Raw genomic sequence first — 18,846 nt, forward strand, 5'->3', positions numbered from 1 at the left:
GTTAACAGGGGGCTCAGAATAAACAGAAGTTTGTTGCTCCTGACATGAGTTCTCATAGATTCTGAGGGTTGGCTATATGTTTGATCAACAAGCTAAGTTCTTAATGCCTTTGCATGTTTCTTTACTATATTGATGTATTTTCCCCATTAGGAAACTGAATCTCTCTTTGTGTCCTGGCTGGTTGTTGTACATGTTTATACCAGGATCACAGGTATTACTCAACATGCTGGCTGTACCTGACTGGTACTTAACAATTTCTATGATATACCTTTTTTCCAATTTTTGTATCTAATTGACAAAGAAACACCTCCCAATCTGCTGTAGGATTAGAGGACGGGTGATTCATTCACAACATACAGGGTGACTTGGAAACTGGCCATGAAACTGACTGGGTTGGAGGCCTCACACTGATAGTTGCCAGCATCCTCCATCCTCACAGGATCTATTGTGAGCTGGCACTTTGTTGGGGACAGCGTCATCCTCTCTGTGAGCTGAAGATTCTCATCATTGAAGAACCAATGGATTGAGACTCCAGGATCGGGTGAGACACAATTGAGGACGACAGAGCTCTGTACTCTGACTGTGGTGTTGGTGATCTGAAGAAAGGGTTGTTTCACAGGCTCTGTGAAGAAAAAGAGGAGGGGATGAAATGACATTATTCCTTCAGAGTGATCAACCAGCCCCTCTATATTAAACAGACACCTAAAAGAGCCCAGGGTGGAGACATTGGGACTGTGACAATAGACACATTTTTTTCTGCTTTGGACTTGCCACTCAAGGCCTGTGAGACTCTGATTCTGACACAGTGTCTAATGTGCCTCAGTTTCCCAATACTTGGACTTGTGGTACATAATCACTACTGTGTCTATGAATTACACTTAGATATGAGCAACAGCCTGACCTGGGACGGGGAAAGACGCTCAAATAAGTGACATCTGTTACCATTTAGCTGCAAATGAGTGTTCCCTGGGCTGGACCCAGAAGGAGAAGGAGCTTTCTGGAGAATTGTCTCATCTGTCCCTCTCCTTGAGAACATGTCCTTCCTATAAGTCTCCTAAGTTCATCAGAGCAGTTGGCTTATGACCTGTTACCTCTCCACTGAGACTCAAAAAAAAAAGAGATACCCAGGTGACCTACATAACTGCAGCTTTCATGGCAGTGCACAGCTGCTCCCACACTCTATGGGATTTGGACAGTCAATAAAGCCCTGTTCCCTGACAGCTGTAACAAGAAGTCCAATTCTAGCCTTAGGAGATGCTCTCTTGAGACAACTAGAGTTGATTCTTGGACAGAGACCTGGACTCTTGACTTTCTGATATTCATCTCATAATAATGACACCATGGTTCTCTCATCTAGTTCCTGCCTGACATCTGTAGAGTCCTTCTCAGGGCCACCTGTATTGTGAGAGCCCCAAGAGTTTGAAGCTAATAGGCACCCATGGGCTGAGTTACCCAACACATATCCTCCTCTGCAGATGGACTCAGGTGAGGGATTCTTATCTATTTCAGTATTTCTACTCAATGTGAGTCCTGCAATGAGTGCTCAAATTCCAATGTAGAGACACAAAATAGAGTGGAGGCAGGCATAGTCCACACTTGAGAGTCCTGTGTGTGTAAACGGAAATCAACCCCAGCAGCACCCAGATGTCACAGAGAATCACTTACTGTATATGTGGAGCTGCGCGTCTGTCTCCTGAATGTATAACTGCATATTTAAAATTGCTAGGGTGAAGAATCCAGTGTCTTCTTGGGTGACATTGCGCAGTAGCAGTGATCCATTGGGGTACACTGTCTCTCTACCGCTGTATGCAGGCCCCAGCATACTTCTATTCGTGGTTCCTTCACGGTGTGAAATTTCATGTTTGTAGAGCATGGTTTCTCCTTTGTACCAGGTAAGGGCATGAAGTTTCTCTGGCATATTATGAACAAGCAGGAGAGCATTGCTCCCATCAACAATGTTGAGAGGCACCGGTTCTATAATGAGCTGACCAGTGGTGGAAGGGTGAATGCAGTCTGAAATGGAGGATAGAAGGGCAAAACACAGGTTTTATCAATATTGAGGCATTTATGGTTGGTGAAAAGATGGGCCCTGTGTCCTGAATGCCTAGATCCATTACTCAGAGGAGGTGGTTGCGAGTGTCTGTCCAATCAGAGGAAGTAAGCAAATAAAAATTTGATGGAACTGATCATGCCACTTCCTCTATGTTGAAATCTATCTTCTTGAAGTTTCTGCCCTCAGGGTCATCACATTCCTGCTCGCACTAGGAAAATGTGGGAAGTACCTTCCCTGACCTCTTATTCCTCTATAGACCCCCAGGCTTCACCTTTTGACCTCTTCAATCTTCTGCTTTCCTTGTTCCAACCAACCCCTGACTTCACTTCAATTTATTCTCTGTCTTCCAGTCCACTAGAGCTAGGGTCTTGTTAGGAAAAAGTAGTTTGATGTTTCTGGAAGGTCCAGAGCTTGGATGGGCTCAGATACATGTGGGTGGTGAGAGGGCATGGTGGTGCATACCTTTAATCCCAGCACTCAGTGGGCATAGGCAGGTAGGTCTCTGTGAGTTCAAGGCCATCATGGACAGACAGGGTTACAAAGAGAAACCCTGCCACACAATACACAAAAAGTGGGTGGTGAATGAATGTCCCTTGGCCTTGCATGTCCAGGTGTTAATGAAATTCTCATATCTGGAAATACTGACACTGCTTAAACTTCCAGCTCACATTAACTATTTATGGGGAGTGGGGGTGTGGGTGTGGGTGGGGGTGGGGGTGGATATGGGTATATGTGTTAGTTAAGGTTTATGCAATCCTGTGAGATGTGTGGATTTTTATTATGATATGTAAATGGAGGTCAGAGAACAACTTAAAAGAGATATGGCTATCATTTCCCCAGGCTCTGAGCTCCCCTCCTCCTCTCCTAACATTTGGCAATGTTGTCTGTGTTTGGGGGTCAACAGAATCCACTACCAGAAGCTGTGCCCTTTGCAAAGAAGTACATAATATTTCCCCCAAGGCACTTATTGCTTGCTCGGCCCTTTCTCTGTGAAGAACAGCATTTGATCTACTCCTATCCCCAAGCTCTACTATCTTTCACTTTCTGAGATGAGCCTCCTGCTAGGCAGGAGCCATTCCCATGGTAATGTTGACTGTTGTCAAGGATGGTGTACTAGACCCATTTCTGTCTTTTCCACACTTATTTCTTCCTGGTGTCCCATTTGGCAGATAGGTAGATAAATGATAGGTAGATAGATAGATAGATAGATAGATAGATAGATAGATAGAATAGATAGTTAAGTAGATGAGGAAGAGAGAAAGAGAGAGAAAGAGAGAGAGAGGAGAGAGAGAGAGAGAGAGAGAGAGAGAGAGAGAGAGAGAGACAGAGGAGAGAGAGAGAGAGAGAGAGAGAGAGAGAGAGAGAGAGAGAGAGAGAGAAAGAGAGAGAGAGAGAGGGAGGGAGGGCAGTGCCGAGACATCACAGTTCACTGTACAAAACAGGATACAACATGTCCATACCTTAGAAGCTACTTACTTATATGAAGTTGTACATGTGTTGTTGTGACATTGAACTCTCTGTTTACAGTTTCTAGTGTGTAGAATCCTGCATCATTCTCATTGACATCCTGGAATAGCAGGGATCCGTTGGCATACACTCTCATTCTTCTGCTATGTGCTGGGCCCTTCATGATGGAATTCATGGATGAGGTGTATAGTACAATTTTTAAAAGCGGGCTTCTATATGCAGATTTGTACCAGGAAAATGCATGCAGGTCTTGTGGCAGATTATGAACCTGGAGAAGAACGCTTTCTCCTTTATCAACATTCTGTGGCACTTGACTGATCACAAGTGAGGCAGAGGTGAGAGGGTTACAGCAAGTAGAAAGCGAGGCTGGAAGGGAAAAGAGAAAAACACATCACATGGAATCATTGTATTTGGTGGAAAGATGGCGACCTCCATCCTGACCAGGTGGGTTGACTCATCACTCAGGCTAGAGATACAAGTGAGGATGAATCTATCTCACATGGAGGAAGTCAGCAACATGACATCCTTCATTCCCTGAGTGACCTTAAATTTGTCATCTCTTCTGCATGGATCTCTCTCCTCAGTGTCTCCATGGCTGCCAGACACTGCACACATTCATGCACCCTGTAGGTTGAGATTATGACTCCCCTGAATTTTTCTCTACAGACCCATCTTTATTCTCTGACTTTTGCTTGATTTCCTTGTGGCTCTAGTCAACCTGACTCAACCTTCCAGGTGTTCTTTCTGCTCTGCCCTACAGTACACAGGTCAGGATGTGTGAGTGCAGGGACCAGTCTGGTTTTTGTGGCAGGCTCAAGTCTTTGAAAAGGCTCAGGAACTATTCTGACTGGATTTATGATAGCTTCACATAGGCAAGATTAGATTTAAAATTAGGCGAAATGACACACACTTGTAATGCCAGCACTCAAGGAGGGAAAGCTAGCCAGATCTCTGCGAGTTCTAGGCCAGCCTGCTCTACAAAGTGAGGGAATTAAAGCCAAGGCTACACAGAGAAATTGTCTAGAAATACCAAAATTTAAAAGAAAAACCGTAGATTTGAAAGACGGAGCATCAATTAAAAATGCCACTACTGATTGATATGGGAGGGTCCAGTCCACTGCAACAAGTTCCACTTCTGTGCTAAGGGATGGTGGGGCTACAAGAATCAAGGCTAAGCATGTAATGAGGAGCAAGCCAGTAAGCAGCACTCCTCCATGCTCTCTGGAACAGTTCCGAAATTTGATGTATGACCCTCGCTTTTGGAGAATATAAAGACAACAGTGTGCCATGAACAACACCATTGTTCCCTGTCTGTAATGAGAAGTATTAACTAATAGTCCAGCCCTGGCAAAATGCTCCCTAGAATCACTAGAAATTGAACATAGGGTGAATGAGTGCAGCCAGGGTTTCCAGGTCACTACCACTCTTAGGATGCCATAGTTTTCTCTAACCAGCCCCTTCCTGATGCACACAGGATCTTTCTTAGCAAAACATACATTGAGATTCCCACAAGCCTGGATGCTGCCTGACATTCTAGGCTGAGTTCCTTTTTTTTGAAGATCATATTTGATGCAGGAGGGAGACAGACAATGGAGTCTAATCTATGCCCATTTGTCTCCATCATGTGTGTCTTGCTACAAGTGCTACCACCTTAACATCATGGAGACTGTATTCAAATACAAGAAGATACAGCACTGTGATTCTGAGCCCCAACCAGCACTGACTGATCACAGACAATCACTTACCATCCACATGGAGTTGCACATGCCTCACTTGCTCTTTCAGATCTGTGCCCAGAGTGCGCAGGGTGTAGAATCCAGTGTCATTCCAGGTGACTTTGTGGATCAGCAGAGATCCATTGCTGTACAATGTCTCTCTACCACTGTGCGCAGGTCCCTCCATACATGAATTCTTGGATGTTACATACCGAGAAACCTCTTGGTCCTTGAACACAACCACCCCTTTGTACCAGAAAAGCATTCGAAGATTCCGTGGGAGATTGTGAACAAGTAGAAGAACACTTCCCCCTTCACCAACACTGGGTGGCACTGATTCAATGCTGAACTGAGTAGAGGTGGGAGAGCGTCCACAGGGCAAAAAGGAAGCTAGAAGAGAACAGATCCATCCATCAATATTGGAACCTTTTTATTCAGCTAGGATGGGTACCTGTGTCCTGGGCAGATGTGTCCATTGCTCTGCAGAAGTGTGTGGGTAAGGGTCCAGTCCTACTCGGTGGAGGTCAGCACAATACTCGCACTTGTCATTTAATCTGTATGACACTCTCTCCTCAGGTGTCAACATGGTCCTGGCTCACTGTATTTTGATCTCTGTTCACATTCAGTGTAAATTGGTGGTGGGGTGATGCCTCCCTGACTTCCTTTTCCATAGACTTTGTCCCTGGGCTCTCTGAATCTTGTAGTAATAGTAGTAGTAGTAGTAGTAGTAGTAGTAGTAGTAGTAGTAGTAGTAGTAGTAGTAGTAGTAGTAGTAGTTTTCCTTTAATGGCTACAGTACTCACATTACTTCATTGTCTAGCTTCCTCCACAGGTTTCTCTTCCATTCTACATGGAATAGAGTCTTGTAAGGATCATTCTCATTCTTAAATATTTTTGTAGAAAAAAATGGTGTCTAGGAAAAACTCAGGTACACCCGAGGAATGAGTGCGAGAATGAACAAAAATTAAGGGGAAACTGACGGTCCTAAGGTCCAGCTTGTGCAGAATTTTACTTATGAAAGGACTCAGCTTTGAGATGAGTGAATACATGATTTTGATTTAATTCATTCACATTGATATAGATTACAAATTTATATGAATACATGCAGGAGTGAACCACATGCATATCTGCATAGATGTGTATATGGGTGGGTGCATGCCACAGAATTTCTGTGTGTTGCAAGGGACAAACTTGAGAAGGCAGAGAGTTCTCTCTGATCATGAGGGAGCGGAGCATTTACCTCAGGTCCTCTGGCCTGGCAGATATGCCTTTCCTTTTTGAGACACCCCACTGGCCTATCCAGGCCAATTTTTTTCTGAGTCACTCCAATGTAGGAGAAGCACTCTTCAAAACATAGTGCACAATGTGATTGACCTTGAGTAGTGAACAATCTGGCTATTATGGACACCTTTTACCATTTCCTTTTCGTTGAGATTTTCCTGCTGCTGAACCTCTCTCCACCTCTGTGTCAACTCCACTCAGGGGCAAGTAGACACTTTGAATTCCTTCAGACTCTTGCCCTCCCTGGAGACTCTAGCCAGGGCCTGAGCGGTGCCTTACCACACACTGTCAGGGAATTCTCTCTTCACTTAGGGTACTAGCCCTTGCCCATAGTACCCCATTTATGGAGTAACAGTGGAACCTCCACAAACTCTGTTGCATTGGCCAACCTCACACAATATAGAGGAGCTTCTGCTTCAGCATCTATGTGGGCCTGACTCCTGCTGACATGAGTCTGCACTGAGGCCAAAGTCCTTCACAGAGTCACATAGCTGTGGGTGGGGTGCTTGGCTGAAGCACTGCTGACTTCTCCCCTCAGTGTTGCCAGGTGCATCTCTCACTCTCTTTATATTTCATTCTCAAGTCTAAACATTGAGCAATAGGCTGATAAGCACCACTGTGAGCCAGAATCCAACATCTCACCTCAGGGCTGACCCTTGCTTTGGCTGACCTTGGCTCTGTCACAACCAAGAAGGGCACTCTATGCATCCTTGGTGACACAGAAACTCCATTGGGCACCAAGTAATCCCCATGTCCTCAGATCTGGGGCAGTGAAATTTATTTATAGCCAGAAGGTGGCAGAGATGTCTGTGAGGGCTAGAAAGGGACCAGCTGGGTGACACCAGGGATAGGACACTCATCTTTTATCTCTAGTGTTACCATTCAGTGTCTGCTCCAGGACAAACATTCAGGATCAATTAGTTGTATCAGGAGATCCATCTTCTGCGTGTGAACCAGGTCTTCTGAGGCCTGGAGAGGAGTTAGCTCACTCTGAGGTTGAGTAATTCAGTGATGACCCTGAATTCCAGCCTCCTTTGTTGGCTGAGATGAGGTTTAGTCTGCTCACATCCACCCTGACTCTTTAGGGATGTCTCTGTCCTTAGATTGGCAGTTCCACTGTCATCACTCTTTCCCCAACTCAAGATGTTAGAGGGGAGAAATGTTGAACAGGGTCCCCTAGTAATTTTCTGGGCTAGAGGAAACATCCAGTAGGTCAAACTGTCCTTCTGGGAGAGACTACCATGTCAGTTGGGACAGAAATGGAAACCATTTCTTTTATCTTCTCCAGTAAACCAGCTTCTCAGTATTTGACCATGAGCTAACACTGCTCCCTGTTGATCAATAGGATGACTGACACTTATGTCTGGGAGATGTCAAGATTAGCAGAGCCTGTTACTCTTTATCTACAGGAGAGAATGGCTGGACCTCAGAGGACAAGCACTTGCCAGCAGGACCTATGTCCTCTGTTCTTCCCCTTGTGTACCCTGAACATCCTGTGAGGTCCCATAAGCTGATATGGACAATTGTCTCATGGCCTGGTGACCTGGTCAGCTCTGCTGTTCATGCCAAGTCTCAGGAGATGCCCAGGTGATATTGCTCAGCGAATGCTCTCAAATCAGTACACTATTTGGTTTCCCATGAAATATGGGTGGCTGAAAATCATTGTTCCCTGTCGACTGCAAAAGTAAAACTCCAGCCCTGGCAAAATACGTTTCAGGATCACTTATAGTCCAAGCTAGAACAGAGATCTGGAGCCAGTGCTTCCTGGTGCTCACTTCTCTGTTAGGACACAAAATCTGCCAGTATCAAACAGGATCTTTCTCAATACCATGTTCATGGTGACAACCTCAAGAAACTGAAATTAATCTGATGCTCCTAGACTAAGTAACTATTTCCTATCATTCTCTCTCTCTCTCTCTCTCTCTCTCTCTCTCTCTCTCTCTCTTTCTTCTTCTTCTTCTTCTTCTTTTCTCTCTCTCTCTCTCTCTCTCTCTCTCTCTCTCTCTCTCTCTCATCATCTATGATAGCTGGATCAGAAAAGTAGTCTAATATATGTCACCTTTCTCCGCCATGCGTGTACAGCACTAAATGCTCAAACTCCAACACAGAGAGAGTACAGAGGAAGAGAGGTCAATTGCCAGGTGTGACAGTTTTGTCTGTCTACGTGCCACCCAGCACTGACTGATCAGAATCACTTACCACCCACAAGGAGTTGTACATGCACCACTTCATCTTTCACACCAGTTCTCAGGGTTTGTAGGGTATAGTATCCAGTGTCATTCCCAATAACATTGCGGATTAGCAAGGATCCATTGCTGTACATGGTCTCTCTACCGCTGTGTGCAGGTCCCTCCACACTTGAATTCGTGGCCATTATGTATCGAGAAACCTCTTTGTAAGTCAACAAGGTTACCCCCCTGTACCAGGACATTTTTTGAATCTTCTCTGGGAGGTTGTGAACGCGTAGAAGAACGTTTCCTCCTTTAGCAACATAGGGAGGCACTAATTCAATGCTGGGATGAGCAGCGGGGAGAGGGCATCCAGGGGTCAAAATGTAATCTAGAAGAGAAAATTAGAGATTGATCTTAGAACTTTTGTATTTGTTTAAGATGGAGCTTTATGTCCCGAGATGTGTTCATTGCTCAGCCAAGCTGTGTGGGTGATCATATCCCTTCCCTACTTTATGGAGGTCTGCATATTACTTCCATAAACTTAGTGTTCCTGCACTTGGTGTTTCATGTACATGGAGCCTTCATTTACTTTAAGCCAACTATGAATAGATTATTATGAGAACTGATCTGTATACCTTTTTAAAATGCTGCTCTTAAAAAGTCAGGCATTCTACTGACCTTTAAGGGAATGAAAAGGAACAAAACATGATGTTTTGTAATACATACAATTACCAGCATGCCATTTTACCAAGACCCAGCTCAACCTTTATTTCCAGGGGTGGCAGTCATTAGGTACTACCAAGACCACAGTCACTGTCTTGTGGGACTACCAGAGGTCTGCATCCATCACAGACTTCCAGATCTACCTGCAATCCAAGAGGCCTACTTCCATCAGGTTCCACCAAGCCTGTCAGCACCAGTGAAAGCCAGATGGCTAAAGCCAGATGCCAAGACCCACCCTGTTGAGGGGGCTCACTAGGCATGTGGGCTGTCTAGGAGGTGATCTGGTGTTTGCAAGGTCTTATACCATGATGTACCCCGAAACTGCTTCCAGCCTCTAACATGCTGTCAGGAGCCATTGATTTGGGAAAATCCAGGAGGCATGAGAGATCTCTGGAGGTGATCTGATATTTGCAAGGTCTGTATCGTGATGTGCCCCAGAATTGCTTCAAACCTCTGACTACCCTGTCAGTTGTGCACTGCTGCATCTCTCTGAAATCTGGCATTGGAGCTGGGCATGGTGGTGCGTTCCTTTAATCCCAGTACCCAGGGAGGCAGAGGCAGGTGGATCACTGTGAGTCTAAGGCCAGCTTGGTCTACAAAGTGAGTCCAGGACAGCCAGGACTACATTCATGGCCAGCCCAGTCTACAAAGCGAGTCCAGGATAGCCAAGATTACACAGAGAAACCCTGTCTCAAAAAACCAAAAATAAATAAATCTGGCATTGGTGTGAATTGTTATTTTCTGGGTACTGACCAGCTCTGATTGAGCAAACTTCCTAGGGGATCTTATTGAAAATGTACTTTTAGTTATCCAGATGAAGTAATCCCTGATTATGGAATTCCTGATTTGGCTCAAATAGTTTTAAAAGTTAAAGTTAGTTTATGGCTGCAGTAAATACCTTTGTGGACCTCCAGATGCATCACTAGGATAGCCTACCAGCAGATTTGTGGCTTCAGATAAGCCTCCACCGCAGATGGCACCCCGAATCCTGGTATTTTACCATAAATATAGCCAACCTTGTTTAAACTCCATGTGAACCTATGTGGAATGAAGTTACCTAGAGATGTCTGAATTTACTCTGTTTCTTAGAATGAAAGACAGACAAAATTATTGTCCTGAGCTCATAACAAACCAAGAGATACCTGGATAATGTATAGTCAGGTCCATCCTAACTGATAAGTTGTATACTCTTGTAAGTTTCAGACCCTATTAACCTTAGACCCTGTCAATCTCTTTCATTCTGAACTCGCCATGAACTTATATAATGGATACGTAGATAAGAAATGTTTAGATTTAAAACATGTAACCTGTTGTATTTTTATAATGCATCTGTTTTGTGATTAATTGTACTGTTTTGACTATGAGGTAATTACCTGTTCTCAGAAGTATAAGTATGGTCTTCTACAATAAACGAGAGAGAGAGAGAGAGAGAGAGAGAGAGAGAGAGAGAGAGAGAGAGAGAGAGAAAGTTGAGAAAAAATGAAGCAGCTCAACTTCAGTTGAAGTTAAGATGCCTGATTTCATCCACTTTTTCTCCTGATCCTCTTCTCTTGAATGTATGTGTGTGAGTGGTTTATTTTCTATCTCACTCTTACTTCTTATTTCTCTGTAGATTCGCAAATAAGTTAACAGACTCAGGGCCATCAGCCTTCTATAGCTATTAAGCCTAAATTTACACCAACTTATTGGAGATCTCCGTAAAGAGGCGTATCTACAGATCGAAGAGCCTCCTTTTACGACCCCGTGCAGTTTCTAGCCAAAAGCCGCTTTTACAGCCTCAGCCATAGGAAAAAAGGTGGTCAGTTTAAGTTCTCCTCAGCCGCAGTACAGCCAGTCCCTAGAGAAGAAACCTTGGGCTCTTTTTCCCTTTCCTTCCTTTTTCTTCTTTCAATCCTGATCGGTTGCCTGAGCCATCAGCTCTGGCCATCCAAGAGATAAAGTGAACAAGAAGGGCACCCACAATCCAACCCCAGAGAGAATCTACCCTGGACCCTCTCCAGAGCACTAGCTGGGCATTATCAGCCAGAAGAGGATCACACTCAACAAAATCCAGTGCAATATATCATCACCAGAACCCAGTTATCCTACTAAAACAAGCGATGGATATTCTAAGACAACAAAAGAGCCAGAAAACCTCCTCCAATCTAATCTTATGAAAATGATGGAGGCCTTTTAACAGGAAATGAATAAACCCCTCAAAGAAATTCAGGAAAATATAATCAAACAGATGAAAGAAATGAATAAATCCTTTAAAGAAACAGGAAAAATACAAGTAAATGGGAGAAGGAAATGAGTATATCTCCCTAAAACATGAAAATGAACATAGAAGAAAAAAAATCACACACACAAACTGAGGCAATCCTACAAATGGAAACCCAAGAAAGAGAGCAAGAGCTACAGACATAAGCATCACCAAGAGAATAGAAGAGATGGGAGAGAGAATATTTGGCACAGAAGATATGATAGAAGAAATTAATACATCAGTAAATGAAAATGCTAGGTCTATAAAGTTTCTATTAGAAAACATGCAAAAATGTTGGACACCATGAAAGACCAAACATAAGAAAAATACAAATAGATGAATGAGGTGGTCAGCTCAAAGGCACAGTAAACATCTTTAACAAAATCACATCTGAAAAATTTCATAACCTAAAGAAAGAAATACTTATAAACATGCAAGAAGCTTACAGATCACCAACAATATTGGATAAAAAATACAATCCTCCCTGAGTGTGGTGGCACATGCCTGCAATATCAGCACTTGGAGAAGCAGAGGCAGGTGGATCACTGTGAGTTCAAGGCCACCCCACACTACAAAGTGAGCCCAGGACAGCCAAGGCTACACAGAGATACCCTGTCTTGAAGTAACTAAAAACAAAAACGAAAAAGAGAATAAAAATTAAAATCCCTCAACATAATTATCAAAACACTAAATATACATAACAAAGAATGAAGATTAAAAGCCACACGGGATAAGGGCAAAAATAACATACAAAGGCAGACTATTAGAATTACACCAGACTTATCAACAGAGACTTTAGGAGCCAGAAGGGCCTGCTCAGATATCAGGTAGACCCTAACAGAAAACAGATACTAGCCCAAAGTACAGTAAACCTTTCAGTAACCATAGATAGAGAATCAAGATATTCCATGGGAAAACCAAGTTTAAAAAATATCTATCCAGGAATATAGGCCTACAGAAAATACTAGAAGCAACCCACCACCACCAAAAAAACCCCCAAACAAACCAAAACCAATCTAAGGAGATTAATTGTACTCAAGAAAACACAGGAAAAATATAATTTTATACCAGCAAAAACAAAATAAGGGGGGCACACAAAATCATACACACTCACACCAGCAACATCAAAGTAACATGAATTAACAATCATTGGTCATTAATACCTCTCAACATCACTGGATTCAATTCCCCAATAAAAAGACATGGGCTAAGAGAATGGCTGAGAAAACAAGATCCATCCTTGCTCTGCATACAAGAAACACACCTCAGCAACAAAGATAAACATTACATCAGGATAAAGGGCTGGGAAAAAAATTTCCAAGCAAATTTACCCAAGAAGCAAGATGGAATACCCATTCTCCTATATAACATAATAGACTTTCAATCAATATTAATCAAAAGAGATAGGAAAGGACACTTCATACTCGTCAAAGGAAAAATCCACCAAGATAATGTCTCAGTTCTGAACATCTATGCCCCAAATGCAAGGGCAAACACATTTCCAAAAAAACATTACTAAAGCTTAAATCACACAATGAACGCCACACATTAATAGTAGGAGACTTCAACATTCTTTTCAGCAGCTCATGGAACCTTCATCAAAATTGAGAATACATATGATCACAAAACAAACTTCAACTGATACAAAAAATTGAAATAACTCCGTGCATCTTATCAGACCACCATGGATAAAATCTGGACTCCAACCACAATAGAGACAATGGAAAGCCTAAAAGACAATGGAAACTGTATAAATGTATGACCAACAACCATTAGTTGGGAAAGAAAAAAGAAAGAAATTAAAGAAGTTCTAGAATTCAATGAAAATGAGGGCATAGCACACCCAATTCTATGGGATACAGCAAATGGAGCCATAACAGGAAAGCTCATAGCACTAAGAACCTTCATAAAGTCAGTGGAGAGATCCCACACTAGTGTCTTGACAGCCCACCTGAAGCTCCAGAACAAAAACAAAAGAAAAACCACAACCAAGAGGAGTAGATGGCAGCAAATAATCAAACTCACGGCTGATTCAGTAAAATAGAATCAAAGAGAACAATGCAAAGAATCAACAATAAAAAGAGATGGTTCTTTGATAATTTCAACAAGATAGATAGGCACTTAGCCCAACTAATTAAGAGGCAAAGAGACAGCATCTAAATGAATAACATCAGAAATGAAAGGGGGACATGCAACAGACACGGAGGAAATCCAGAGACTCATTAAGTCTTATGTGACAAACCTGTAATTCACAAAATTGAGAAATCTGAGCAAAATGGACACATTTTTTAGATAGATTACCACTTACCGAAGTGAAATAAAAATCATGTAAAATATTTAAATAGTCCTATAACACCTAAAGTAATAGAAGTAGTGTTTAAAATATCTCCCAACCAAAACAAAAAGGCAGGGACAGATGTTTTTAGAGGAGAATTCTTCCAGATCTTCAAAAAAAAAAAAATCCTTAAAATATTCGACAAGATAGAAACAGATGGAACATTTCCAAGTTTATTCTATGAAGTTTGAGTCACCCGGATGCCTAAACCACACAATGAATCAAATATGACAGAAAATTCCAGATCAATATCTTCCATGACCATTGATGCAAAACTACTCAATTAAATATTCACAAAATGAATTCAAGAACACATCAAAGATATTATCTACCATGATCAATAAAGCTTCATCTCAGGGAGGCAGGGGGTATGTAAGAAATGAAAATGTATCAGTGCTATCCACTATATAAACAAACTGAAAGTAAAAATCACATAGTCATCTCATTAGATTTTGAAAAACCTTTGACAAAATCCAACACATCTTCATGATAAAAGTCTTAAAGAGATCAGAGATACAAAGAGCATACATAAACACAATAAAGAAAATATACACCAAGCCAATAACTAACACTAAATGTATTAGAAGAGGAAGTGGGGGATAGCATCGAACTCCTTAGCACAGGAGACAACTGTCTGAACAAACACCAACAGCTTAGGCACTAAGATCAACAATAAATAAATGGAACCTCACAAAACTGAAAAGATTCTGCAATGAAAAGGGCTCTGTCAATAGGAAAAAATGACAGCCTACATTATCAGAAAAAATCTTTGCCAACCATACGGAAGGCTAATATCTAAAATATATAAAGAATTCAAGAAATTAAACAACAACATAACAAATAACCCAATTTAAGAATGGGGTACAAAGGTCAGGCATGGTGAAACACACCTTTAATCCCAGCATTCAGGAGGCATATGCCATTGGATCATGGTAAGTAGGAGGCCAGCCTGGTCTACCTAGGGAATGCAGGACAGCCAGAGCTCCATAGAGAAACCCAGTCCCGAAAAACTGGGTAGGGCAGGATAGGTTAGACTCCTAGGAATCTATGGCCCTTGCTGATATTTCTACCACTGAGGGCTAAGGAGTCTAAAGTGGCTACCTTCTGTAGCCAGGTGGGACTTACAGTGGAGGGAAGGGGACACCAGCCCACTCATAAAACTTTTGACCCAAAATTTGTCTTACCCTCATGAAGTGTAGTGATAAAGATGTAGAGATTGAGGGAATGGCAAACCAATGACTGGCCCAATTTGTAATCTACCCTATGGGAGAGAACCAACCCCTGACACTATTAATGACACCCTCCTGTATTTGCAGACAGGAGACTAGGATAAGTGTCTTCTGAGAGGCTTCATCCAACTTCTGATGGGAACATATGCAGAGACTCACAGACAAAATATTTGCAGAGATCAAGCAGTTTTGTGGAAGAGTGGGAAGAAGAATGGAGTGAGCTGGATAGGAAAAGGACACCACAAAAAGACCTACAGAGTCAACTACTGTGGGCCCATGGGAGCTCAGAGAGACTGAACCACCAACCATAGAGCATGAATGGGCTGGAGCTAGACCCCTTACATATATATGGCTGATGTGCACCATGGTGAACATGTGGCTTCCCTAACAGTGAGTGTGGAGGCAGTCTCTGACTCTGTGGCTTGCCTTTGCATCCTATTCCCCTAGCTGTGTTGCCTTGTGAAACAAAATTTGAAGAGGCTGTGCTTAAACTGGCTGCCATTTGAAGTACCTGAGTCGGTTATTCCCCTGTGGGGTCCTCCCATTTTCTGATAAAAAGCAAAGAGGGGATGGAGAGATGGCTCTGAGGTTAAGAGCACTGGCTGCACTTCCAAAGTTCTGGAGTTCAATTCCTAGCAACCACATGGTAGCTCACAACCATCTATAGTAAGATCAGGTGCCCTCCTCTGATACACAGTTGTTCATGCAGACATAACATTGTATACATAATAAATAAATAGGAAAGAGGGGAGTGTAGGGAACATGAGGGTGTGACTGGGAGGTGAGGAGGAAGGAGGCTTGGGTTTGGCTGTAAAGAGATTAAATAAACAAATTAGTGAAAAAATCACCTCTCAAAACAAATTTCAACACCCGTGGAAAACAAATGATCGAATGAAAAAATGAGTGAATTAATGAGGTCTCAGACCATGTAACACTCTTCATGCTTCCTGCTGTTCCTCTCCCTTCTGTCTTTACTATTCAGCCATAGAGTGCACACAATGAGCTACAAACTGCTGAGCATTCATGTGCTCTCTAGTGTGTCCTGGCCTTGGTCTCTGAGCAACAATGAAGGACCCTCAGCATTCACTGTGCGGCACAGAAAACCAGCTGTGCACCCAGTCTGACCTGTGTTCTCAATGCTCTGGAAACATGAAGTTTGTTTTCAGCAATCACGTTTCATAAATGCCTGTGAGGTATCCAAAACAACCAGCTGAGTGATGAGTGGGGGAGAGGACTGGCCCATTCTCTCTACAAGCACAAGTCAGAATTATGACACAGAAAACATGCCCAGGAGCGGATTTATCAGGAGCCTCTCAAACCATGAGTGTGTGTGAGGAGGTGACCTGAGTCCTTGAAAGAGGGATCTGGCCTCCACCATCCCATGCGGTGCTTCAACATGATGCTACCACTTTCTCAGCTGTGTGATGCGTCTGCCCATGTGGTCCCTGGGCCTTACTGAAATGCCTTAGACCTCTGTCTAGGTCTTTCCCAAAGGAAATACATAAAAGGGAGAAATGAACATGATTCTCTTGGCAATGTGTGTGTCTGGTAGAATAAACCCCACCCAGCATCCAGGGTGAATCACTTACTGTACACGTAGAGGTATATGGGTGATGTTGATACAATTTTTTCTTGCCAATTATATGTTTGTAGAATGTAGAATCCTATGTCCTTCTGGGTGACCTTGCGGATCTGCAGAGATCCATCACTGTTGATTGTCTCTCTGCCACTGTGTTCAGGCCCTGTCACAGTTTCGTCAGCATTCATTGAATACAGTGCAATCTGATGGCTCTTTTCTATCTTCTCTTTGAACCAGACAAAGGATTTAAGATTCTTTGGCAGATTTTTAACAAATAGAAGGGCATTGTCTCCCTCAAACACTTTGCGTGGCAGTATTTCAATCTTGACATAGGTAGTGGTAGACAGGTGCCAGCATGTTACAAGGGAGGCTAGAAGGAAAGAGAGAGAAACAATTACTACTGAGCGGGTGTGATCATCACTCAAGTGTGTGGGTCGGGATGTACCTACCCACCTAAATGGAAGTCAGGAATATCACCACCATTCCCTCAGAATCTCTCAGTGTGTATTTACCTCTCTTAGAAATTCTCTTCTCAAGTGTCTGCCTGGCTCACCCTTCACTGTCCCTATATTTGGTGTGAGGATGCTTCACCAACCTCTTTCTCTAGAAAGTCTTCACTTTCTGACTTTTCCTTTTTCCATTTGTGGTACCAGGAAATCCCTAATATCATCTTGCAGATACTCTAATTTCTGTTCCACTACCACCAGGGCTATGGGAGGACAAGGGTTAGTCTGCCATACTAGGATGGTTAACTTCCTGGAAAAGATCTGGACATGAATGGCAGAAGGAAGGAAGGAAGCATGGGAAGAATGAATGGAGGAATGAAAAGTGTGTCCATGTGTTAATCTACAAAGTTCCCAGGTTCGTAGCTAACAATAACTAGTTATACTCAAAGGGAATTCTTATATTACTTATGTATTTTATGTGTGGGTTTGTGAAGGCTCGCTCATGTCTCAGTGTGTGCACATGAGAGTGCATACCACAACAACAGTGTAAAGGGCAGAGAAAAGAATCTGTGAGTCTGTTTACTCATCTAATGTGTGGGAGCTGAAGACTGAATCCAGGTTGCCATGGCCTCTACACACTGAGACATTTTACTGGACACTCCTGTTTGATTTCTGCTTGAAGAGTCACCTGGTCATAGTTGGGAGCATCGGTCTACAGAACAGAGCAGCCACTGTGATTTGGTTTGAATAGAGAACATTGGGGCTCTTCTCTACTCATCACTACCTGTCCCCAGAGAGCTTCAGGAGGCTGAATCAATTGTACTTTCCCCCTATAATTTCAAGCAGAAACCCTGAGTCTCATCTTGGGTTCCTGTCCTCTTTAGAAGACTCGAGCCTCACTCTACTTTCCCCTCCACTGACACACAGTCAGGGATTGTCAACACTTACCCATGAGAAGGAGCCCCTGCCACTCTTTAAGTGAAAGCATGGGGGACACCATCATCTGACTTCTTATTGTGACGTACTCTGGGGAGAAAAGCTTCAGCTCCAGCAAGGCTCTCAGCCTCTGCTGTCTGTCTTCCCTCTGAGCTGTTTGTCTTCTCAGGAAGGAGCACTTCACAGAATCCCATGGACTGTGAGTGGTGGGGTCTATGTCTAAGGAGCTGCTATGTCCCTTCCACTTTCTGTGCTGCCTCTGCATCCTTCACAACTTTTGTCTTTACCTTTTCCCCCCAAGCAACATATTGAGCAACAAGGCTGATGAGCATCCCCGTGACCTCAGAGAACAGCAACTCATCCCAGGGCTGACATCAGCTATGTTCTGGCTTGGGTCTGTCAACATCAAAGAGGGGCACTCTATCTTGTCTGTGTGTCCCTGTGACGCAGAGACAAAGCAGAGCACCCAGTCTGCCTTGGGTCTTCATTACTCTGGGAATGTGGGATTTCCCAGCAGGAAGGTGAAAGGTGCCTCTGAGGGCTTGAAAGAGACCAGCTGAATGATGACCAAGGATGATTATCAATCCTTTATCACTAATGTTCCCAGTCAATCTCCTGAGCCAGGAGAGAAACCCATGAGCATTTGTGTGAGGAGTTTCACATCCTCAG

At 43.1% G+C, this 18,846-nt stretch overlaps 1 protein-coding gene across 1 annotated transcript; it reads right to left on the reverse strand.

Annotated features, from left to right (window-relative positions):
* Nucleotides 1-326: 326 nt before the first annotated feature.
* On the reverse strand, nt 327-18,442 carry LOC311591132 (cell adhesion molecule CEACAM3-like; the record flags this gene model as incomplete). The annotated part of the gene is made up of 7 exons (XM_084770499.1): nt 327-622; nt 1,666-2,013; nt 3,530-3,886; nt 5,266-5,625; nt 8,716-9,075; nt 16,806-17,165; nt 18,190-18,442. The coding sequence occupies 7 exons, from the start codon at nt 18,440-18,442 to the stop codon at nt 327-329; spliced, it is 2,334 nt and encodes a 777-aa protein (XP_084626625.1).
* Between the last annotated feature and the right edge of the window lie 404 nt (nt 18,443-18,846).

The sequence above is a fragment of the Acomys minous genome (assembly GCF_964271855.1).
Source record: "Acomys minous genome assembly, chromosome: 20".
NCBI classification, from domain to species: domain Eukaryota; kingdom Metazoa; phylum Chordata; class Mammalia; order Rodentia; family Muridae; genus Acomys; species Acomys minous.